At 39.8% G+C, this 24381-nt stretch overlaps 2 protein-coding genes across 8 annotated transcripts in view; both read left to right on the forward strand.

The window, feature by feature from the left end:
* Positions 1-14140, forward strand: part of SPATA13 (spermatogenesis associated 13) — a 145957-nt gene extending 131817 nt beyond the window's left edge. For all 7 annotated transcript variants that reach the window (XM_071434051.1, XM_071434055.1, XM_071434054.1 and 4 more), the window contains 6 exons: positions 625-804; positions 1435-1667; positions 4057-4186; positions 4719-5091; positions 8859-8933; positions 10160-14140. In XM_071434051.1, the coding sequence (XP_071290152.1) occupies positions 625-804; positions 1435-1667; positions 4057-4186; positions 4719-5091; positions 8859-8933; positions 10160-10341 (1173 nt within the window). In that variant the 3' untranslated portion in view covers positions 10342-14140. The remainder of the gene's footprint in view (positions 1-624; positions 805-1434; positions 1668-4056; positions 4187-4718; positions 5092-8858; positions 8934-10159) is intronic.
* A 136-nt stretch (positions 14141-14276) lies between these two features.
* LOC139593289 (complement C1q and tumor necrosis factor-related protein 9A-like) lies at positions 14277-24272 on the forward strand. Its single transcript, XM_071434059.1, has 3 exons — positions 14277-19672; positions 21599-21661; positions 22580-24272. The coding sequence occupies exons 1-3, from the start codon at positions 19507-19509 to the stop codon at positions 23383-23385; spliced, it is 1035 nt and encodes a 344-aa protein (XP_071290160.1). The 5' UTR covers positions 14277-19506; the 3' UTR covers positions 23386-24272.
* Positions 24273-24381: the final 109 nt, after the last annotated feature.

Below are 24381 nucleotides of genomic sequence, written 5' to 3' on the forward strand. Positions count from 1 at the left end.
GAATTAGCTTTCCCTGTTGGTGCAATAGGAAATGCGGTAGCTGGCTTGCAGCGTAGCCACTGCACAGCTCTCAGAGCAGATGGCTGTGGAGGAGACAGGAATATTCCTAACAGTGCCAGCAACGGTCAGTGTTACTTCCTGGTAAACCTCACCAGAGCAACTGCAAGGCTATTTCAGCTGTCTGCTCCCAAAGCTGTTTGCGGGAGGCCTGCCTGCCAGCAGCCAAATGGAGGAGCCTGGCAGATAGCCCCTATCCCATCAGTTAACCTTTGCACTCCCTGAGCCCTGGTGCTGTAACTGCTGTGAGACTGTGAGCACAGCAGCTCTTCCTGGGGGTTCAGTCCCTGCAGTGCATTCTCAACAGGGAGATGCAGGTGGGCTTTACACTTGGGAGGTTCCCTGGTTCACTTGGGGTACCCTGAGACAGGGGCTGGATGCCAGGAATCCACATGTGAACATCTCAGATGCAAATGTGAACTTCTACCTCTGTGTGTGTGTGTGTGTGTCTAGAAAATCACTTCCTTGCCTGGAGACCATGGGGGTCTTGGCAGCTCAAATGATTTTGTTCAGGGTAGGACCTGTCTCACATCCTTGGACTAAGGAGTGTTTTTTATTTCATTTCAGGGTTACATTCGGCAGTGTCGCAAACATACAGGAATGTTCACCACAGCTCAGCTAAGCACCATTTTTGGAAATATTGAAGATATTTACAAGTTCCAAAGGAAGTTTCTGAAGGATCTTGAGAAACAGTACAACAAAGAAGAACCTCATCTAAGTGAAATAGGGTCATGTTTTCTTCAACATGTAGGTTGAAAAAGTTGATTTTATTTATGAAATTACCAAAATATGATAATAAAAAGCCAAGTTACCATATTAGGAGGAGATTTTACTAACAAGCGCTTCTTAAATAATAAATTGGCAGCATTTTAGAAGGTAAACTAACTTGGAATTAATTATACATTTGTTTTAGATTTCTCCTCATCTTTAGCATGTTATTTTGTAAACAGTTTTAAGTTTCTTTGTTGAAACTCTAATGATCACAGATGGGCTGGATTGTTTGCAGTGATCTCATATTCAGCAAGCAGAAACTTCATACAGACATTAAGAAAGGTAGGTAATGGGGAGATAGGCTGTGAGTTCTTGATAGAGACTTACTAAGCCTATAGCTATCTTCCCCAAAGAAAAATACTTCTTAAAGTGAGTTTGATTATCCTGACTCAAGAAGAGACCTTTATTTCTGTGTTCTGACAAAGAAGGGTACATGGTTTTGACAGCTACAACGTAGATTTCTGCATACTTTCAAGGCTGATCAGCCTGAAGAAATATAGAAAATGGATTACCTGATCTAATTATAGATAACAGATATTACAAAAATTGCTTTTCTCCTTTACAGACAAATACTTTAGTAAAGTTGCACCTTTTTTTTTTTAACAGCAAGAAGGCTTTGCTATTTATTCAGAGTATTGTAACAACCATCCCAGTGCCTGCATTGAACTCTCCAGACTGATGAAGCAGGGCAAATACCGCCACTTCTTTGAGGCCTGTCGCTTGCTTCAGCAGATGATTGACATTGCCATTGATGGTTTTCTTCTCACTCCTGTTCAGAAAATCTGCAAATACCCTCTGCAGCTTGCAGAATTGCTCAAATACACCACTCAGGAGCACAGGTGAGAGAATGAATATAAAAAATTCTGTAATAGTAGTAACACCTTATTACTTAGGTTTTCTGGGTGACACAACACTGAAGGTTTTGAGATCAGGAACAAAACTGCCATGGACCATGATAAACAGGGCTTCTTGGAACCATCACAGTCAGTCACCAAAACAGTATCTGAAAGTGCAGCACAGGGGACTGAGAGGATGCATGACATAATGAGGAATAAGTCAAAGAGGGAGAAGAAGATGGTGTATAAACAGGATGCAGGGAGGAATGTGTTATTCAGAGTGAAAAAAAAAGGCCAGAAATCATGGAGAAAGAAATCCAAAGAGGGGAAGACTCATAAAAGTTGTGGATGTAAGAAAAAGTGAAGAGTGTCTTAGAAAATAACCACAACCTGAATAAGTTTGGAGGTAATTTGTTTTAGAAACTTAGTAGTTATAAACATTACCTTAGTTTGCAGTAAAGTCCAGATACTAGATTTTCAGCTGGCATAAGTAAAAATTCAAGTTGCAGATAGCCTTTCTGCTATACCTCTGCACTGATTCAATCTTTGACTAAAATTAAGATTTTATCTATAAGTGTCTTTTTATCTTATATAATTGCAAGAAAATATTCCACTGTGACCCCTGTGCTCAAAGTCCAAATGAAGCCTGAGGCAACGTTTCCTTGGCCAAAGTCAGTACTTTAACCTTGAGAAAACTCCCCTTGGAGACCACTTGATTTTTGCCAGAGGGAAAATATGAGGTCTGTGAAGCACTGACATTTAGATGTGAAATGCCTCTATTCAGTTCTGTGACTACCTGGGAAGTGCTGCAATAAGAATTACTAACTAGAGTTTCTCTTTCACTGCTACTAATTATAGTAAAGTTATTCTGTGAGCTGTTAAACCTGCAGATTAAGTGACAGCAAGGTCTCACCACCTTCTTCCCGCAGTACCTATTTTCCTCTTGTGTGACACAGCACCCAGAGATGCCTTCAAGAACTGAGAGGCGCCCACTGTGCAGAGATGCTCACAAACAGGCAGATCTACACCCACATGGAGCCTTAGAAAAGCTCCAGCCAGCTGGGGGTTTGGGTAGCATTTTGTTTTCATAAAAAATTTGAAGTTCCAATATGCACAGCCTGCTGTGAGGGCCACAAGTTGTGTAGCAAGTGTGGAATAAATACCAACAAAGAAAAAAGGAACTGAGATAAGGAAGGGCAAGTGTAGCAGTATGGATATCATGTGGTCACCCTGTGGGACATTTCCCTGGCATTAGTAGGATCCTGTTTTGTTAATCTCACTTTCTGTATTCAGTGTGGCAGAATAGAGTTCCCACAGATGTAAATAAAGAGGGGAGAGAATGCACACATTCAGAAGGGAAGTGCATCCCTCAGCAGCAGCCAATGAAAACTGGAACTGAGACAGAAGCAGATAAAAAGAACAGCAAGGCTAACACCTTGGCAGGATTTATTTCTGGTTCGTGCTGTTTTCTGCCTCTGACTCCCTTTTCTGCAAGAGGCATTCTGATAAAAGAGGAAAAGCAGCTGCTCTGCTGGGATTCCTTTAGCAAGAGATATGTCTCTTCCCTTCTCTCTCTTCTGAGAGACTCCATTTGACGAAGGTGAAGGAGAGATGGATGCTATTCAGAGAAAAAAAAAAGGCTACCTGCAAACTTGGGGAAATTCATACGCATGTTGAGAGCTCAGGAAAGCAGGAGGGGAGCAGAGCATTGCAAGAAGGACAGGAGGATTGGCCTGAGTTAATTGCATTAGTCCTGAAGCAAGAAGAGGCAGGTGACTATCATGGCTTTCACACATTTGTCCCGTAGAAACATGATGCTTTCTTCATATTGTCTCCTTTAATTCCTCTCTCTGGGGCCCTTGTTCTTGGCTTCCTCTCACGCTCTGTGGGATGGATTTTGGTTTTTTTTCCTGTCCACCTAGCATTCCCCATTTGTGTTCATTGACCCAGTCACTGGGAACAAGGAGGAGAAAATACAATTGTTAAACATGATCAAAAGACTGCCCTTCCCAAAAAGTCCCACTAAAATCCTGCTAAAAGACACAGTCCTTAAGTGAAATACAGCCATCACTGAGCTCAGTGGGAATTCTACCATTGTTTTCAGTAGAGACAGTGTTGCAGTTCATTAATCGATCACTTCTGCCTCCTTGCACCAATCTAGTAATTTGCTCCTAGACAAGCCCAGCAGTACAGCAGCACTGAATTGTACAGGCTACTGTGTGGGGTTTGGGATAGCAGGAATCAGGTTCCTCTTTTTAAAGTACCTGACTAGATGGATAAGGGGATAATGTGGGCTAATACTGCAGGCACTGTGGTTGCATCATTTCCATGTTTTATGATTGCATCATGTCCATTGTATAAGTGATCCTTGAAATGTGCTTACATTTCCCAGTGATTATAGCAACATAAAAGCTGCATATGAGGCCATGAAGAACGTGGCATGCCTGATCAACGAGCGAAAACGGAGACTAGAAAGCATAGACAAGATTGCCCGTTGGCAAGTCTCTATTGTAGACTGGGAGGTGAGTGTCAGCCTGTGCCTTTCCTGGGCAAAGGTACTGTGTACAGTACCTCATGTCCCCTGCAGGAGTCTTTCTGCGTAGGTGCTTGTTTATGGTGTCTACTTTTCAAGTGGTCATTGCTCAGTTAAAAGTCCAGTTGCTTCATTTACAATGTTTCTGTTACTGATTAACCTTGTTTATAGTTCAGGAAGAGCAGTATGTAACATGGACACTTGCCTTTGAGATGAGGTGTCAAAATGGAGCTTTTAAAAATGTTGAATCTCATTTGGAAGTCTGGTAGTTCTGTCAGAACGGAACCTGTTTCACTGACTTAAATGTTTACCTCTCTTTATGCAGGACCACATTGATTGAATTTACCTCTATGATATTATTTACATTGTATGACATTTTCAAATCTAATAATAAAAATACAAGAAAAGTGAGTGAACTTAAGATTTGATTATATAGTGAGACTGGTTAGACACACACTGAGATCTTAAAATATTATTTACTTACTACATATCTCTATATCTCTATATACACGTCTTCCTAGGGACCAGATGTGTTAGCCAGAAGCTCAGAACTGATCCACTCAGGAGAACTGACCAAAATATCAAAACAAGGCAAAAGCCAGCAGAGGACTTTCTTCCTTTTTGACCATCAGCTTGTGTTCTGTAAGAAGGACTTGCTGAGAAGGGACATTTTGTATTACAAGGATCGTATTGACATGGATGAGACAGAAATTGTGGACACCGAAGATGGCAGAGACAAAGATTTTAACATCAATGTCAAGAATGCTTTTAAGATAATAAACAGAACAACAGAGGAGGTTCATTTGTTCTGTGCAAAAAAACAGGAGGATAAAAAGAGATGGATGGAGGCGTGTGAAAATGAAAGGAGAAGAGTTCGAGAAGACAAGGAAATGGGTGAGTGAAACAATTTCTAAACAGTGGTTAAAACAAACTTGCTTTTGCAGTTCTTTGTTTTGTACAGATGTGCACTCTGTCTTCTTGAGCTGGTGTCCATTTCTTGCCTGACCTGATGTTTAGCTGTGTAAGTGAAGCCTGTTCAGGTGTGTTTGACCTGTCACTGTGGGCCAAAGGTCCAGGGCAGATAGCGTCATCCATATGATTCTGGTGCTTGGTGGAGCAGAATGAGAGATGAGATATGACAAGATGCAAGTCACAAAAACCAATCAATAATAAAATTCCATCTAAAATCCTAGCACTTTTGTATGAACGATTGGTCAAAAATATCTGTCCATAAAGGATGCTTTTTTACAAAGCCAAGCAGCAATAATTGTAGATTTATACTGTCTGTGTGATATAGTGGCACCTCCTGTGTCCAGGAGGCCCATGCAGTTGTATGGTGTCATTAACTACAGACCCACCAATAGCACCACTGGGCAGTGAGTGGCACTGGCACATTTCTCTGGCACTGGCCAGAGAAATGAAGCCAGACCTTGAGTGAGCAGGAGAAAAGGTAGTAAATCCTAGGACCAGTTTTAGACCTGCAGCCTATGGGACACTCCAAGGACAGTGTGTCTTCTGTGTCAATGTATAGTTAGGATTGCTTTTTTGGTTTTGCATTGTTTCATGCGTCCTTTAAGATCAGTGACAAAAGCTCCAGCAAAATTTAATTGGCAAAACATACACAAAGAAAGCAGCAACAGTAATTTTAAAAAAAGAAAACTCTTTTTAGTGTTTCTAAAAAGTCATGTTAGTGCATCTGTGAATGTTGGCTGCATGAGAACTTCTCCTTTTCAGTAAAATTCTTGAGGCTAAGGCTTTGGATTGACATCAGGTTAACACTGGAAGTGCAGTGAAGTGGATGATACAACTCAGAAATTATTAAAACTTAAACAAGATGCCAAACCTTATATCCATGATCATGTAAAACATGTGGTCAGAATATTAGGAAGACAGGAATAACTCTTACATTACAAATGTAACCCTTTTGATCCTAGTTGCTTTCTCTTGTTTGATACTGTTGTAAGTATGACAAAAATAAGGCCTCTTCCATATGTATTTTAGATAGTCCATAAGCAGAAGAAAATATTAAAAGTTTGCCAGTTGATTCTCAATTTAAAATCAGTTTTAACCCTTCCACATTGCACCGTTGCAATTAATCCCAGTCATCTTGAATCTAGAGTAAACAATGAAGGAGCCACAGCTAAACTTCCCTCAGACTTTGGAAACTTGCCCTTCTCCAGTGCTGAATGTCACAGTGTGACATCACAGTCAGCGTTGGTGGGCACAATGCTGATGGCTTTCGTGCCTTGCTCTACGTGGAGCTTGCTCTGTCATCTTGTGCTTGTGGGGCTATGAGGTAGCTGCCTTCCCTAATTCACCTAAACAGAACTCTAAAACAGTGGGTATTGCAAAAGGGTGAAGGTGATCAGAGGGTAATAGAGCAATGCTGAGGATCTGATCATAATTGTCCACACAGTCCCTCTTACAACAAAGTTACAGAACAACTCCACTCCAGTATACAATGAGAACCATAATTCAGTGACATGGAAGGATGCTACTGAGTAAAACACAGCTCCTGCACTTTTGTGAGCAAGACTGAGGTAAAGAAGATAAAAACTGAACAAGTGAATGCTTCCATTTCCATCCTTTCTAAGATGAAACATTCTTGAGCTCTGCACTTCTTCCTGGGTGGTTACTTTATGGAGCACTAGGAGAGTATGTTGAGCAAGTTAGATGCTGTCTGTCAGGAAGCTCCTGAGGCTCTTCCCTGGGCAACCACAGGTCTGTCTTGGTGTTACCATTCCTCCTAAGTGACACTGCTGCAGTAATCCCCAAGCATGAGGAAACTGCAAAGGTGTAGTAGCTACAGCCCTAAACTATTTATTCTGCTGGGACCTCATGAAAATCAACATATGATATTTAGAAGAGTGACCATCCAACAGTGGTGGTGGCACTGGCAGTGAGATTTGTCATAAAAGCACTAACCCTTGTTTTGGGGCTGGGTTACAAATTCCCATGGTTGCTGAGTGCGAGAACTGCACAAGGAGGGTCCATTGTGCTTAATGCTCTTCAGGCACAGTGCAATAGAGTGGGGGAAAAAAGCCCTGTTAAAAGAGAAATTGTATGTTTGATAATGGCACATGCAGTCTTCTCTGCCCATGTAACATCCAGCTTTCTGTAAAGTTGCTTTTCAAGTGTTGCAACTCACTATTCCAACATTCCTGTTTTGGGCCAGGTATGATGAACCAGAGGAAAGATAGTTGAGTTGTAATACCTAATGTCCATCTGGTCTTGTGAGCCACAGTGGCTTGGATCTTTTCTCCATTAACCAGAAGACTGTTTCTTTTCTAAAATTCTTTCTTTTTTTGGCATAATTAAACATTTTCTTCAGCCAAAACCAATGGAAAAATGCCACTGTTCTCAACCTCAGGTTTAAATTTGTCTTGTTGATTTTGTAAGCTATCTTGCTGGACTAAACATAAAGCCTCTAATCTGACCATTCAGAGAACCAATAATACTCTTTCAATTCAGAACTGCAAATGGCATTTTACTTCTATTTTCAAAGACACTTTGGTGTGAGTCATTGTCTCCCAAACCATATCTAGCTTTTCTTAGCTTTTATGAATATATGAGAGAAAAGACCACAGCCAGAAAATCCTTCTCCAAACCACTAATAGTAACCCTAAGAGAGTGGTCTGATCTCTCTTGATGAAATTGCTTTCATTTTTAAAAATCTGTTTCCTTCTTTCTATAAAGAAAAAAAAAAAAAACAACCCTGCAGGATAAAATAAACTACTACTACCCAAAAATTATGGATGTTTTAAGTTAATAGGCTGATTTGTAATAACTTGTTCATAAGTTCAGGATAAAAAAGGGAGTTTTAAAGTATAGAGAAGTGAGGAAAGATGCAAAATGGAACTGAACCAGACACTTCATTCAGCCTCTGTGCTCTTTCTGTGCATATGTGTGAAATGAGTGCAGCCTTATGCACAGCATGAAATGTGCACCCTGTTGTCACCTTGTGCAAATGTGACATTTGCATGTATCTCAACTGTGTTGTGCACAGGGGGAGGAAACTGGAGTGCCTCTACCTGGGCTCCAGACAGCACAGTCTCTGGTGCCACCTTCTAGCAGATGTCTGTCATCTCTGTACCCCAGCTCAGCCATACACCTGTCACATGATAGTAAAAAGCATAGGGCTTGCCATGTGCTTTATGTGAGTTACACAAATATGTATGAGAAACCCGAGTGAGGGATCCAGCTCCAGAATGATGCAGCCAAAACCACATCACAGCCTGCTTCAGCGTCTGCCAGATTTTGTGATACTTTCCTCTGAGTGAAGGGAAAGATACCCAAATTTGTACTAGCAGTAACTCCAATCTGTTCCCCACATTAGCTCAGAGTGAGTGAAAAACAAAAGGATTCTGCAATTGTGATCTATTACTTGATGACTTACAGATTTCAAAAATTTTATTTTACACCCTTTTTTTAAAAAAAAATCTCTTGTTATCTGGATTTATCTGTCATTATCCTAGTGGAAAACCCTCTTTAAGTTCATATAACAATATAAAACACACTTCTAAAAACTTCAGGTGTATTGCTACTAAGATTTACTAAAAATTGCTTAAGGTACAGTTTACTTATTTGTTTTAATTTAATGCAATCAAGTATTAGATGCAGTAATTATGTACTAGTGCCCTAATTTACACTTTGATGTGTAGGTATGGAAATCTCAGAAAACCAGAAGAAACAAGCCATGCAGAATGCCCGTAAGTCAAGGCAAGGAAAAATTAAAGGTGGGTGTTGAGAATTGCATTACCTTCTTACTGTGTTCCATTGATCTTTTCGTTAGGAAATAGCACAGTCTGGCTGTGGCTGAGTTCTTCAATCTTTTAAAAACATTTTTTTTGGCTTACATGGAGTCAAATAATTGCCATCAACCTGTATTTTAATATTAAATTCCAATATCTCTCTAAACTGTCTACTAAATCAGCTCCCTGAGCTTCTTCAAACAGACAAGTCAGTATTCTGTATGTTAGAGAAGAAACTCTAGAGGTAAGGCAAAGTGTTTATTTTTAAGGTGATGAATTGGATGCACAGGTTAAATTATAAATTAGTGCTACAATTCCTTCCTTTGCTTTTACTCAAAGAGCTTCTTCTTCTTTACCAATTCTGTGTCTTGTTTAAAATGTCCTAAAGTTCTTCTTGCAAGCCACATTGTTATATTATTTACAATAACAGTCAAAATGGCTTCTTCTGGCATCCCTCTAGAAGGAAGGATGGACCAGAAGCTTGTTTGCCAGGAAATGGCTTTTTTATTCATTTCCTCTCTCAGAAAATAATCACAACAGAAACAAATTACAATGGATTTTGTCCTTCTCCATCTTAAAGTCAAACTCAGCTAAATCACTAGTGTGCTGAGAGAAAAGTGGAATAAGATTTAAGCCTGAGTTTAGGAGTGAAGGAGTTGATGTTAGATTGTCTTCTGTTCACTGGGATTAATGTTCTTAAAGCATTTTCTCTTAATCAATCAATAGGTATCCCTGGAACCTGTCTGGATTTTCAGGGCAGTGGCTAAAGTATGTAATTAGGAGATTCTGTTCAGAATCCAAAAAGCTCAAGTCTTAAGAACATTAACCCAGAAAAATATATTTCAAATGGAAGAAACAAAAGTCTTGTCAGTAGCAGTATTTTACCCAGCCTTACTCTGAGAGTGGACTGAAGTACCAGTATCTTCTGTTTGAAGTCATTCCTTTGAAATACAAGGATTTATTTGTGCAAACAGTATAGTCCAGCTGTGTGAAACTGCTGCTTGTTTTTGGTTATTCTGTTATATTATTTTTACTGGCACTGTTGTCTTATTAAGCCAAATCAATGCATCAATTAAAAAGTCAAACATCAGAAAACGTGACCTTCAGTAGTTGTGCCATTCAAGATCGTGGCAAAATTCATCTTGTCCCCTGGCTCTGTGCTTAAATTTCCATGGCTGATTCAGGTGCTTTCTCCAACTGTTCTTCTGCAGGTGTGAGCTATAATGGGTGTCCTCTGCCTCCTCTACACCAAACCCTTCATCCCCTTCACCAGCGACACATCACTGTGCCTACCAGCGTCCCACAGCAGCAGGTCTTTGCCCTGGCAGAACCCAAGCGGAAGCCATCCCTCTTCTGGCATACCTTCAACAAACTCACTCCCTTTAAAAAGTGAGAGGCCAAAGGACCTGGAAGGGCATCAGCACAGAGGGAGACTCACTCCAGAGAAGGACCTTGGAGACATGGTCAAGCTTACTTGAGCTCAGTGAATCTCCCATTTCAGAGGCAGAACCTTGGGTTCCCTTGAGACAGGAATGCAGCCTTTGTCTTGGATAAGAAGTTTGTCAGGGCTGCTCTGAAGTCCATGTTGCCAAGTGTCAGCATTGCTGATGAAGAGCAGTCTCTCTTCTGACAAAGACAACTTGCTGTTACTCAGAAACAGCAGTATTTGATCTCTGTTTCTTAGTTATGTTGAAGTAGTGATGGAATTGTGCAGGTCATTGTAACATTTCATTTTTCTTAACCTTATATTGATGGCCAAATTTTGGATAGGGAGGAATTTTTCTATAGGGATGTATCAGCAAGGAGTCTTAGGAGAATTTTCTCCTTCCTTCTGGAGCACTGAGCACAGATCACCCATTAAAATCAGGTGGAGCTATCCCATGTGATTAACCAGCTGGTGCAGAATTTAGTGGACCCTAATCCTTCCTGTCTTTTTTTTATTACATTGCCAAATGGCAGGAGAACATCCCGCAAGGCCTTACCATATTCCAGATTGGAACAGGGAAATTTTATTCTGTCCTATAGAAACAGGAACAGAGTATGAAATGGACTGTAAAGATATGTGCATTTATTGCACACAGGTGGAAACAAGAGGAGCCCAGGGCATCTCAGATTGATTCATTTCAGTCAGAGCAGATGCATGCATGTATGCTCTTCAGTGTAGAGCTTTCACATCGCTTTTTCACTCATTTCTTCACCTGGGAGACTCTTCTTTGTATTTCCAATATGTTTATTTCTCTGTGTAAAAAATACATTTTTATTTTCTCACGGAGATAATGTGAATGTACAAAATCAGAGTCGAGACAGTACATGGTGACTGCTGGCTATGTTACATAGATCTCATGATTTTTATTCATATAGCTGGACTTAGAAAATGAATAAACTGTAATGTAAATATATTGAAGCGGTCTGGATCCATGCTTCTTGTACACATTCAATTGACAATGGGTTTTGACCAGTAACTTCTTCAAAAAGAAAGAGAAATCCTTACTAGAAGGGACAGAGAAATCATGTGGACCAGAGATGGATTTTTGTCTTGGTGTCATCAGTCCCCATTGGAAGAGGAAGAACCTGACTTGATTAAGGTCAGTTCTGACCAGCATATGCAATCCATGATTTGCATTGCTTCAATTCCTCTGTGGCATGAAATGGATCTTGGAGAATAACTTTTAAAAAGCCACCTGGAAGAGGATCTGATATTTGTAGCACTGATAGTTTCTGCTTGCTCTCATCAAGGATGACAAGACTGCTGGGAATATGGAAGGAAGTAAAGACTCAATATGATTCAGAACTGATTTGCTATGAATGTCTTTACAATACTTTGTCCTATGCTGCTGATTAGGGGCATTACCTGATGATTAGGGTAGATCCAAGGGTATTCTTTGACAGTGGGCACAATCAGCTTTGTCATGGATCTGTAATATATGAAATACAAACAAGGGGCTAAATGCCAGGCATTTTAACAACAATGTAAAAAAGCCTTATTTTAAAGATGTATTTGTTCCTACTGCTATTGTTACCTCCATATTTTTATTTACCATCAGTGTTGTGAAGCCCACTATTAACTAGGTTTTGTGATTTCATAACTTTGTGGCCACTTCTGCAAAGCCCAGGTTTGTGGTTTTGATTTTAAATTACATCTTTTTGACAACTTTACATTTCAAATGCCTTGTGTATATAGCTCAGCAATAAGGCAAAGTCTGGTATGCTCAGCCAAATTGTGCCCTGCATAGTAAATTTCATTGCTTGTGCTTTCCCATAGCAATGGGAGATGATGTAAACTAGTTAAGAACTGGAAGTGCACACTGACATTTGCAGTGATCCAGCTGAAAGAAAATGCACAGGGAAGTCAGTGAAAAAAGCTGCTTGTATATTTCTCTTGATGTTTAAGCCAGCCATTGCTGCTCAGATTTTTAAAAATAGATAATTCTAAATGCTCAGTTTAAACACAAGGAGCAGACTTCCAAATGCAGGCATGGATGCACACCCTTCCCCTCAAATGAGTAAGCCTTTTGCATTTCTTACATACCCATTTTTGTGGGTACTTGCCACGTTCAGGCCTGTAAACCAATGAGATGCACGTACGGTGCAAGTGAAGATGATGTTTTTCATAATCACATTTTGAAAGACTTGTTCTAAGTGCAAAAAAAAAGGCTGAAGTTGGATTGCAGTGCTCACCCAGAAACTTTGCTCGCTGGACCTGAAGACATTATGATATCCACACTTATATGTGTCTTTGCTGAAACCTACTTCCTTCCAGCGCTCAGTTCTCTGGGGTGCTGGAAAAAAAAGGTTTGGGGATCTTTCTTCTGACATGTCAGTGCCCATGAAGGCTCTTCCCATGTATGAGTGCTGGTGCCTTAGCCCTAAAAATGGACAGAAATGTTTGCATATGGTTTTGCATGCAATAGGTTTTTTCTCAAGAAGTGAATTTCAAAGAGATAAAAAGAAAATATTTCATGGTGCAGATTACTCAGGACAGTTTTACATATGGTATCCTTCATGTAGACATAGTTGTTTTGTAATGCTCTCTCTGTCTTTCTTTGCAATATGACCTTGCAACAGATTGAAGATCAAATATAGTAAGACAGGCCAAATTTATACTATGCCATAGTCTTTTAAACAAATTATAGTGAAATGAAAACACGTATTATTCAACAATTAAGACAAATATTTACTTGGGAATTAGCCTCACTTCAGAGTCTGTGGGAAGGAGTTGCAACTAAAATGTAGAAGTTTGAATTGTAGCAACTCTTGCCCTGATTCTCCTTCTGGTGACAAAACTTATATATAGATCATCAGAAAGCTGTGTTAGCAACATCTGTTCTTTTCCACTTGCGTGCTTTAAGTTACTATAAAAAATTCTAGGGCAACAACTAAGAACATTTGTGCCTCATTTTGATAAAGCCCAGCCAGAGCCTTCCTGATGGCCTGCTGAGCAGATAACCTCAGACTTTTTGCATGAGATGCAGTAAAATATAATTGTCCTCAAATGTGTTCCCACTGAGTTAGGAAATGCCAAACCATAATTGCATCCAACTCAGAGCATGTGATGTATAAAATAATAAGATTGTTTTACAAGTGGTTCTTGCCATGCTAAATTTCACATTGAATTTTAGTGGTCAGCGTAAGAACTGAGTTCAAAGACAGACTTCTCAAATGTTCCACATTTTAGTTGTCTTTTGGAAATAATTATATCACAATTTTGGAGCCAAAGGTCTTTAGTCATAACTAACACAGTACCTTTCTCTGACTGCCTTTCTGCTTTCTTTTCTATATGTGTGGCATTTGTTTGTAGCAGATGCCTTCTAAATGATCTCTAATTTAAAACTCTTTGTTGTAAATACTAGGGATAACTTGCATATATATTTTATTTTGGTAAGTGTTTTGTAACATTATACCTTCCATACATTGCTTTGTGCACCTCACCCTGTGTGTGTGCTGTTACACGTTGTAAATGAAGTGTCCTGGCTGCAGAGCAGAGGAATTGGCTGTTGACAGCTGAAGTACAATGTATAGGACAGCAGTAGCTTGATGTGCATTTCTTCTGGAGTAACTGCATTGCAAGGTTTATTTACTCTTTGAATGTTGTTTGTCAAATGAATCTATTTTCTGAAAATAAGTACAAACTTACATTCCTATTATTTTACTCTTACTGTACATGGTTGAATTAAATAATATACAAAGCTGAATTCCTCATCTGTGTCTTATAAAACTTTATGTGCAGTTTTAAAATTGTTGTGGTTTTTTTTTTATTGTCTACAAAATTTCCTTCATGATGCAAAAATGTATCAACTGTCATATTTCTTCTAGTATTTTAAAGAAAAAAGTCACACCATGCTCTCTTGTTTTCCCAGTAACAGCTTCAGTACTTCCCAGCACAAGTTCATTTTAACAATGCCTAAGCCTGGTTCTGGTATTGAACTCTTCATTGTTCAGGCAAAGCCCGTACTTGTTGCTGTCTCAGCCTGTGATTACCGTGCTTTACCTTGTCCTGGCAGAGGGTTCACACAGTACCCCTTGCAATGCATGCAGGTGCAGCTTCTGTGCTAATAAAGCTCCTGCTAACAGGTGACTTAAGTATTGCGGGGCAGGTAAGGGAGATTTAATTTTATTTTCTTTGGAACGAAAGCAAACCCATTTAAAGGGGTTCACCCAAAAGGCATGTCCTGCACATGTGTGAACAGACTTACCTGTCTGCTTGATAGAGCAATGGGCAACACAGCTGGGGATCTGACTTCTCTGATTCAGAGAGATTTTGTGTCTTATTATTCTGATAGGGCAGAGGGCCACATCTGAAAGGTGTGCTTGTGTTCTTCCTGCTCCAGGCTGTGTCAAAAATTGTGTTTTGCTGAGACACACCAGCTTTAACAAAATAACATACTTTGCTGAAATCTTTTCATCAGAAACGTTTTGATGAATTCAACTGCTGGCACAATAGTTGGTTTGCTAATTCTTTACCTCCCTTTCCAACATCTGGACTCTTATATTTCTTGGTTCATCTCACAGCTGAAAGTTTCTGCCTCCCAAGGTTGCTGCTGTGGTGGGATGTGTGCTGAGTGCCCCAACATTAAAGTGAAAGGCACAGTTTGAGCACTTAGTGAGATAGATTGGACGACATAAAAACATACCCTAAGCAAAATTGGAGTAGGATGTAGCAATCAATAGGCTTTCTAAGGACCCTGGTTCAACTGGCCAGGGTGAGCTCATTTGTGCCTTTTATTTCATGCTTGGGCAGTCAGGCTAAATCCTCTAAATTGTTCTGTACTTTCAGCTTTTAAGTTCCTTGAGAGCTGATCTATCAGATGGAGCTTTTAGTTTGCACAGAAATAGCACTGCTTGTCTTAGATTTTTTTGTTGTTTAGGTTTTTTCCAAAGGCTGCATAATCATCTGTGCTTGGTAACAGAGACAAGGACTCAGGCTTTTTCATGTTCCAGAATCAAAGGAGAAATGAAAAACTCAGCGGTGAAAAACAGCACACCACATAGTTTGTAAGGAAGGCACACAAATACTCCTTATACAAATAAATGTGTTTCTAAATGCTTTATAAAATCCGGTTACTCTATCTAGAGGATATGTAATTTTGAGAATATGATAAAGCTGTATAAACTGTTAGCACACTTTTTTGTTAATCTTAAATCTCTGTTTAGTTCACTGCAATCAGAACTTATCCAGTGCTTGGAGCTGAGAACTCACCTACTGCCACTATTAGGTATTTAGGCTCTGATTTCAAAAAACAGACGTGTGTGTGTGTGTGTGTGTGTGTGTACGTGTGTTTACACCTGCACCTCCTTTGTAGACTCCATGGGGCATCCCCAAATGTCTGCTGGCACCTACAGCAGGTTGCACCAGACAAGTGACCCACATCCATCACACCCTCCCTCTGTTTACATTACATCATTGTCTGTTTACAACACATCATTACATCCTAATTTCTGTTGTGCATCTTGGGGGGATTGGGGGGTGTGTATGTGTGATTGACACCTGGACAACATTTATTTGAGTCATTTTAATGTTTTAAGCATTCAGAGTGGGACACCTGCATTGGCAGCCAAACCACTCTGTGGACAAGCAGAGATTGGAAAGTGTCCATCTGCATCACTGGAGTCAGTGAAGTTCAGAAGGGGAGATCTGAGAGGAAGGAGTGCCACTGCTCTTCAAGGGCTGAGTTTCTCTCCAAGCACAAGGTAATGTACGATTTATCCACTGTTTCTCCCAGGGATTTTTTTTCAGGAAAGGTGAAACTGCATAAGAGGAAAGGAGGAGCCCCAGGTGCACCATGGCCTCTTCCTATAAGCACACCCCAGACTTTAGAGATACTGACTTACTGAAGAAGTGTCTAGAAACTGCTCTGCTAATAAGGTCAGGTATATCTAATTAATCATCATGGTCATTGCTGTCATATTCATCTCCTAACAAAAGTAATTAGCACAGCAGTCAATCTAAAATCCTCTGCATCTCCTGCCTTTCAATGTTTTTAAGAGCAAATTATGAACTCTTGCTCCCATGTAATTATTTTCAAATAATTATTCTGTAATGAGACAAGGCACTAAAGAAGCAGCTGAAGGAAACATTTGTCTTTAAGGAGATTTCTACAGCAGTTTTCTTGGTTGTCTGCTAAAAATGCATCAAACCAGACTAACTGCAGAGTCCATCAAGGTATAGGTAACTAATGAATGATGTCATTCCTAACTGGCAGGATGGGCTGTTTTTTAATGACTCAAACTTTTAAGTGAGAAAGGAGGCTGAGGCTAAGCAGGCTTAGAAAATTTCAGATGGTGCTTAATGGGTAAAGAGAAAAGGATTGTTCATTGTGGCTCTCGTTTCTTCTTCTCAATTAGCACAGCAGCAAGATTAATTTGGCCACAGAAGTTCATTCAAGTAGAGCAGCAAATTGCTGCCCATGGTCCCTCCTTTTCCCCAGAGCGCGGTGGACACGATGCCCCAGGTTCAAGCCGGGGCAACTCAACTCTTGCAATATTTTGGCGTCGCCACAGGGTGGTGGTGAAGATCTTACAAAAAACTTCGTTTCTCTGCTGTGCTGAGAGAACGTTCTTTGATGTGTGCAGAGCACACGTGTCACGTCTTAGCAGTGTGGTGACACCCTCAGACACTGTTTGCAGTCACTTGAACCAACAAGGGTGAATTAAGGCCACTTCCTCTAACACATTAACTCACGTTACTTTTGGTTTTATCCTTCACTGTTGATGATCAGCATTTACGGAGTTGATGATAAGCTCAGTTGACTTCCATTAGTCCTTAGACAACAGCAGTTCCAGTAGTTTCAAAAAGACACAGTTAAGAATTGAGTTGTGGCTTTTTTCAAGTGAGTTACCACTAATACATAATTTAGTAGTCAATAGCTTTGACTGTTTCTTGAATAGCTAGATAGGGAGCCTGCTTATTACACATGAAAAACTTTGTAATTCTATTTATTCTATGTTTAATTTAACCTTGTTATTTCTTTTCCATAATAATCTAATAATTGTAATGCCACATTCTTAGAATCTTTTGGTTTAATTTCTGTAGTCTATGTCCCTAAATCCATTGTAAATTACCTGATTCAGAAATTACCTCCATTATATATTTTAGCAGCATAATAATGGTGTGAGACATGCCTTCCAAGCCACAAATCATCCAAGCTGTCAGAGGCTAACATTTGAGTGATATATTTGTATACAAAGGAACAGGAAATCAAAGCCTTATTAATCCATTTTAACAACTTCCTTTTATGTAACAGTGGTAAAAGCCAAAGTACAGAGCACTTCAGCTTAATATTGGAATAAATAGAAAGATTCCACTTTAAACCTCTGTTTTAATTATTGAACAGCTCTCAAAATTAAATCACTGACCTTTGAGAATTTAGTGACCAAACAAGTGCTTGTCCTCAAGGCACATATCAGAGTGTGCTTTCCTTTACATGAAGTTTCTACACTCAGTTTAAAGATGCCCAAGAACACTGCAAGTACCAAGTGAACAAGGTAAGAACAAAGGTCCTATATATATGATGATGATGTCAGGTTGTAGAGAGGAGTGTATGTATGGAGACCAACCACACTGTCTAATCTTTAGGCAGGAAACGCTTCCCTAGACAACTGGGAATGGGGTTCTCTGTAAGTGGACAAGAACTGTCAGACTTCTCCATGGGATGCAACCTAACAGTGTCATACAGAGAGAGCCCTTCTTCCTTTTGAACTCTTATGAAGTCCTTTGATTAAGGCAGCAAATATTTATATACCTCAGAAGGAGCAAATGTTTTATCTGTTTTCACCTTTCTTTAGTGCCAACCAGCATTAGCAGACAAAGTGGGATTTTTCTGGTGGGTGATCAAACATCTCTGAGTAAATCCATTGGCAAAGACACCATAAATAATTTCTAATAATGGTTTCAAAATGGGGAACTTCTCTAAACACAGAATAAAAAGATTAAGGAGCATGTCCCAAAGCTAAAGTCTTACTCTATAAATTAGATTAAGGGTGTAATTATTCTTATTGTGGACATACTGGTGTATCTCTACATGGTACTTGTGAGCATTGTTTCATGAGACTGAGAAATTGTGGTGAAGGAATTAAAGAGAAGAAATATTTTTTTTAGTTAATGCTAGTTAATATTGCAAAAGAAATACTCATCTTACTCCTCATTAATAAAAGAACTAATTCCAAAGCCGATTGTGTAACATTTACTCATACTAACAATCACTTTTACCTGTTTAAGTATTAACCTATATAGCTGAAGCTTCTGTGCATTAACATTTCTGGATATTAATTCCAAATAAAACAGGTATTCATTTTGTTGCTATTTGCTTTTTTTCCCTCAGTCTAATCTCTTCCCAACAATTGCTCTTACACTCAGTTAAACCAGCTGTGTCCAGGATTAATCCTTAATGTATTTCAATGGGCCTATATTAAAAAACATTATATAGGAGAGGCTCTCAAGAGAAAAGATAAATATAAGATGGACTTTTAGTAGCAAAGTTACATGAATTGGGAGCACCCAGCTACAGACTTGTTTTTGCCAAAAAACTCTCTTGATCTGTCACACCTTTGCCCTCATCTCACTCTTCTCCTGCTCTAACCCCTCATCTGAGGTCATTCACTTATTAACCTAGTAGGGGACTAATTTGAGTGAATAATAATAATAATAAAAAAAATTAAAATTTTAAAAGTGATTGCTTTTGCTGAATGAGGGGTTGAATTGCTTAGCTCACCTCCCATGAGACTATATCTTGGAAGATGAAAGGTACAACCATGCAGTCACAAGTAGGTGCAGGGAGAAATGTGGATGGAGAATTGTGTAAAGCTAATATTTTAAATGTAGAATGATGCCAGGACTGATATGTCCATTAAATAATTATTTAAAATAGCACTCAGTAGTCTCCAGGACTGTAATTAATGCTATAGAGAGATTTATAAATAAAACAAAAGAACAGACATGGTGAAACCCCATTTCCTTATTTTCCTCCCTGCACCACCCTGTATTCCTTTCTAAGGTAGGCATAGGCAGATGTACTTTTTCTTCTTAAATATTTCAGCCAAAGTCACATAACCTATCTAAAGAATGAAAAGCTGGATTCTACTGCTGGCAATTGTAGTCAGCACAGCAGAAACACAGATCCAGGATGTCTGCACCCAAGGGCATCCTGGCATCCCTGGAAATCCTGGGCACAATGGCATACCTGGTCGGGATGGACGTGACGGGTCAAAAGGAGACAAGGGAGATACAGGTACTGTGTTCAGAATGAATGATTTAATATATCAAATGCAAGGTCATTCACTCCCAAATTTGTCTGTAGTTACTCTGCATGAATGGGATTATTCTGCCTAGCCTTCAGAAAACATTTAAGACATTTGTCATTTACCTGTTTGAAAAAGGAAATATAAAAAAAGGCTTAATGAAAGCAAGACAGCAAATACTATGGAGATGTCAGGCTCATGGGATAAAAAACAAAGGAAAAAAGGTTTTACTTTCTATCATGGGAATATTTTCAAGTGTATTTGAAAATTTTAAAGCCTGCAAACCTATTCATACTCCTCTAAGATAGAAACTATATTTCTGCAAAGAGCTTAAAGCTCACTAAACAAAAAAGCAACAACTGATACCTTGTTTGGTGTAGTAGGAAGTATGCAGTGATAAGAAGACTTCTCTTTCTTATCTAAATTATACATTGGTAGGACTTGATTCTGAGTGTGCCTACTTGCTGTAACTCAAGAGTCACTAGAGTAAGTTCAGAAATGGAGACCATTGAACAACAATATAGGATTTATTTCTACTCTAGCAGGCTATAATAGAGATTTGTGTGAGATATCAAAGCCAGTGATAATCTCAGCATCCTAAAGCTAATCACCCCCATAATACCTTAAGCCTTAGGTTAATGATGGCCCATGTATCCATGCTGGAATGTCAAGGCCAGGGTCACACGAGGTGATAAATCTGCAGGCATGTGGACATATAACACTTCATCACCTTTTAAAAATAGAAAGAAACAAAGATTTCCATTAGCATCTTAACAGGCACATACATTTAACTGCCCTCTTTTTCTGTATGCAAGGTTCCAGAAAGGTCTGAAAACCAGAAAACCTAAAGCTTTCATATTTTCATTTATTTTATAAAGGCCCTTCCTGCACTCCAGTGAGTTATCATGATATCATTAGATTCTGATAAACTCTCCAACATTTTTCCTAAATGTTCCTGTACTGTACTGTTCTTTGTTTGAACAAAGTGCGGTGAATGCACCATTTTTACATTCTGTTTAGATACATCTTTGTGGTTTAACACATGAGAATTAATTTTGTTCCTTACCAAGTCAATGAAATTTCAGCAGATGCTGGGATGCACCCAATGCACAGGAAACTGCTAAAGAACTGTTCTCTGGTCCATATGACTGGAGAGCTACTCTTGGAATATGATTACAATCAAACGGCCAACTCTGTTTTTCTTCTGTTCCTGCACTCAGGATGCATTCGGTTATTTGATCATGGACCTCTTGGGCATCTGTACTACCTCTGCACTACAAAAATCACTTCTATAATTGCTTTCTGTAGAGCAGTGGAAAGTCCATATCATGCTAAGTACAGGGATCAAGAGTGTGAATGCCTTCCTCAGCTTTACAGGCAATATTATTCCACTGTAATGATCCAGTGTCATCAGTTAAACTCCTGCATGTCTCTTCTTGAGGTGGGAGTTCACCATTCTTAGAATCACAGAATCATTACAGCTGGAAAAAGTCTCTAAGATGATCTAGTCCAACCATTAAACCAGCACTGCCAAGCCCACCACAAAACCACATTCTTGTCTAACTGCAAGGCTTCCTGCCCCAGCAATGCTTCTTGCTAAATTTCCATGGATGGAGGCAACAAGAGAAGAAGTTTTCACACTGGTGATCCTCGCCAGGTTATAACAACTGTACATGTCTCAATAACTCACCTCTTTATGCCAAGGATTTCTTCTGCTCCCCAAAAGCACCATCCTCAAGCAGAGTTTCTCTCTGTAAGATAAAACTCCCAGCAGTGGCAGACACTAAAAGTCAAGAATAAGGTATGCTTTACATTACTGTTTGGCCAGGATTGAGGAGGAAAGATTAAAGAAGGACTCTTCCCAAATTTTCTGGTAATTTGTTTAATGAATATCTGTGGTTTTATTTCTGTACTAGGTGAACCAGGAATTCCTGGAAGTCCAGGAAAAGATGGTGTCAATGGAGAGAAAGGTGAACGAGGTCAGAGAAGTGCTTCAATTTAATATTTGTCTATGAACTTCTGCCCTTGTGTTTGTGAACTCATCATACAATCTCATCTATTTTAAATTCTCTCATTTTAAATTGAGAACAAAAAACTGTACAAACAGCATTATTCCTTACAGGAGAAGCCAATGGCTGTTCAGCAGAATTGACCACCTTCTTTTCTTGACGGATTGTGCATAGCTCTTTATAGTGTCTTTTGTCTATCAACTGCTAAAGTGCCTTTCACATCATGAGATCTTCACTTTCAAAACCTTGTGCAGTAATCAGAGCAGTTTTGAAGGCTTTGATCTTCTGATCAATGATGGATGAAGGATAAATAAAGCATAGGGTGGCAAGTAACCAGGACAAAACACCTTTAGTTGTGCTGCAGTAGCAACCTATGTAACCCAGGAGAAGTAGAAATTATATGTAGAAATTATAGAAACATGTGACAGTTCAAGTCAAGTTCAGGGTGTTGTAAAAAAAACCCCTTCCTCTTCCTCTGATTAAATTGTGAACCCTCTCACCCATTCTGTACGCCAAAGGCTGTAAAAAAGTGTGGACAGATGTTGCTTTTGCATGACATTATGTGAGCTGTCAGTGTTATCATCAGCCCATAGATAACCTTCCTTTCTTTGAGTTTATTCTTGCTGCTGCCAGCCAGAGCACCTGTTTTCTAACAAAATAGCAGGCTCTTCAGATATTATGGTTATCCTGTACTTAAATGTATGAGAGAAACTGTGTACAGTGAGCACAGTGGAGTATGCACATTGGAGATGCACACCTGCACATGTGTCTCCTCATGATGAACCTCAATTTGTGCCTTCCAATGGAAGATCACAAGAAAGTTGTGGAGTTGTTTTGTTTTGTTTTTATTATTATTTGGTTTTGGTTTTGGTTTTTTTTCCCCTTTAGGAACCAATGGGACTGTTGAAGAGAAGGGAAACAAAGGAGATAAAGGAGAAAGAGGACCACCTGGGAAACTGGGACCAAAAGGATTTATAGGATCAGTGGGTTACAAAGGTCAGAAGGGAGAGCTGGGACTGCAAGGACAAAAGGGGTTCAAAGGAGACATTGGACCCATAGGTCCAAAAGGGACAAAGGGTGAAATTGGCCATCCTGGAAGAGTTGGTTTCCCAGGGCCAATTGGCCCAATTGGTAATCCAGGTCCTAAAGGTAATACTGGAGGCATAGGGCCACAGGGTAATCCAGGAGTTCAGGGGGAAAGAGGCTTGAAAGGAGACCGAGGAGACAAGGGGGAGGTAGGTGCCCCGGGAGTCCTGCCAAGGAGTGCTTTCAGTGTCGGCCTTACAGCCAACACCAAGTTTCCCCCTCCAAATCGCCCGATCAAGTTTGACAAGGTGCTGTATAACAGTCTGAATGACTTCAGCTTGGCTACTGGCAAGTTCACCTGCAAACACCCCGGCGTTTACTATTTCACCTACCACATCACTGTCTACTCGAGGAACGTGCGAGTAGCTCTCGTGAAGAACGGCATCAAGATGCTGCACACGGTGGATAGGTACCAGAGTGGAGAGGACCAGGCCTCGGGAGCCGCCATCCTCGAGCTGCAGGGAGGAGATGAGGTGTGGCTGCAGGCCCACCAAGGAGAGGCTTTCAATGGGCTCTATGCAGATGGTGATGATGATACCACCTTCTCTGGGTTCCTCCTGTTCAGCACCGCTGACCCACTGGAGCCACTGCTGCTGCACACCCTGTAGCTCCGCGTTATCCCTAAATGCTGTGTGCCTGTGCCCTTCAGCCCTCCCTGCGAAAGCTGTTACCTGCTGGGAAATTTCTGCTGGATTCAACAGAAAACGCTTGGTTTCAGGAGCAGCTTCTGCACAAGAGAGGACAACTCTTCAGAATCTACAGTGCTGGGCTTAACAACATTAGTGGTTTGGTGACTTACTGTAGGTGTTCATAAGAGGTGTGTACCCCAGTTCTGAAGAACAAATTTTAAAGCAAAGTGTGATGAAATAAAAGACAAAAGTTCCGGAATTATGTCGTGTGGGATATCTTGTATAAACAAGAAGCAACAGTTCCAAGCCAGTTTTATATCTTTCAATGTGGCATGTGTAGATGGACTTGAAACTTGGTTAGTTTCCATCCAACCACTTTAAAATAATTTTTAAAATTGAAATTAGTGTAGTTTGATACCTCTGCAGAAGCTGCTTGCTGTGTGGTGCAAGCAAGTTTCATTGTTTCATTTACAGCTTTTAAATATGGTTATTTTCTCTCTGTGTAGTCACAGGTCTGAAATTGAACAAAATGGAGTGATAGGAGGAAGGGCCATGTGGATTCTCTGATGTGGGCAGATTTTCAAGGCCAGTGCAAAAATAGAGCATAAATCTGCTGTACTACAGAATTAGTTGGTGCAAAACAAATTCTCCCAGATTTAAGATAATATTTAATCAATACTGAAGCAGCCATGCCAGAGAACTGATCAAGAGTTATTTCCTGTGCCATGAACCAGGAAATAAAATATACATTAAAATTCTGTCATTTTCCCCCCAATTTTTTTCTTCTTCTTCCTCCCTCCCCCCACTCCTTTTCTTCTAAAACTCAAAAAAATAAAAAAAAATTAAAAAGGGAAGTCTCATTCACTTCTCTTAGAAGAGAATAAAGTAGAGATGCCAATGGAGATGGGTCAGTATCATGAAATGCAGCATTAGGAGTTTAAGGCCTGGCATCCCATCACCACCTCAGGGTACCAG

The sequence above is a fragment of the Agelaius tricolor genome, unplaced genomic scaffold, assembly GCF_023055355.1.
Source record: "Agelaius tricolor isolate 1412-34295 unplaced genomic scaffold, bAgeTri1.0.p SCAF_9, whole genome shotgun sequence".
NCBI lineage: Eukaryota > Metazoa > Chordata > Aves > Passeriformes > Icteridae > Agelaius > Agelaius tricolor.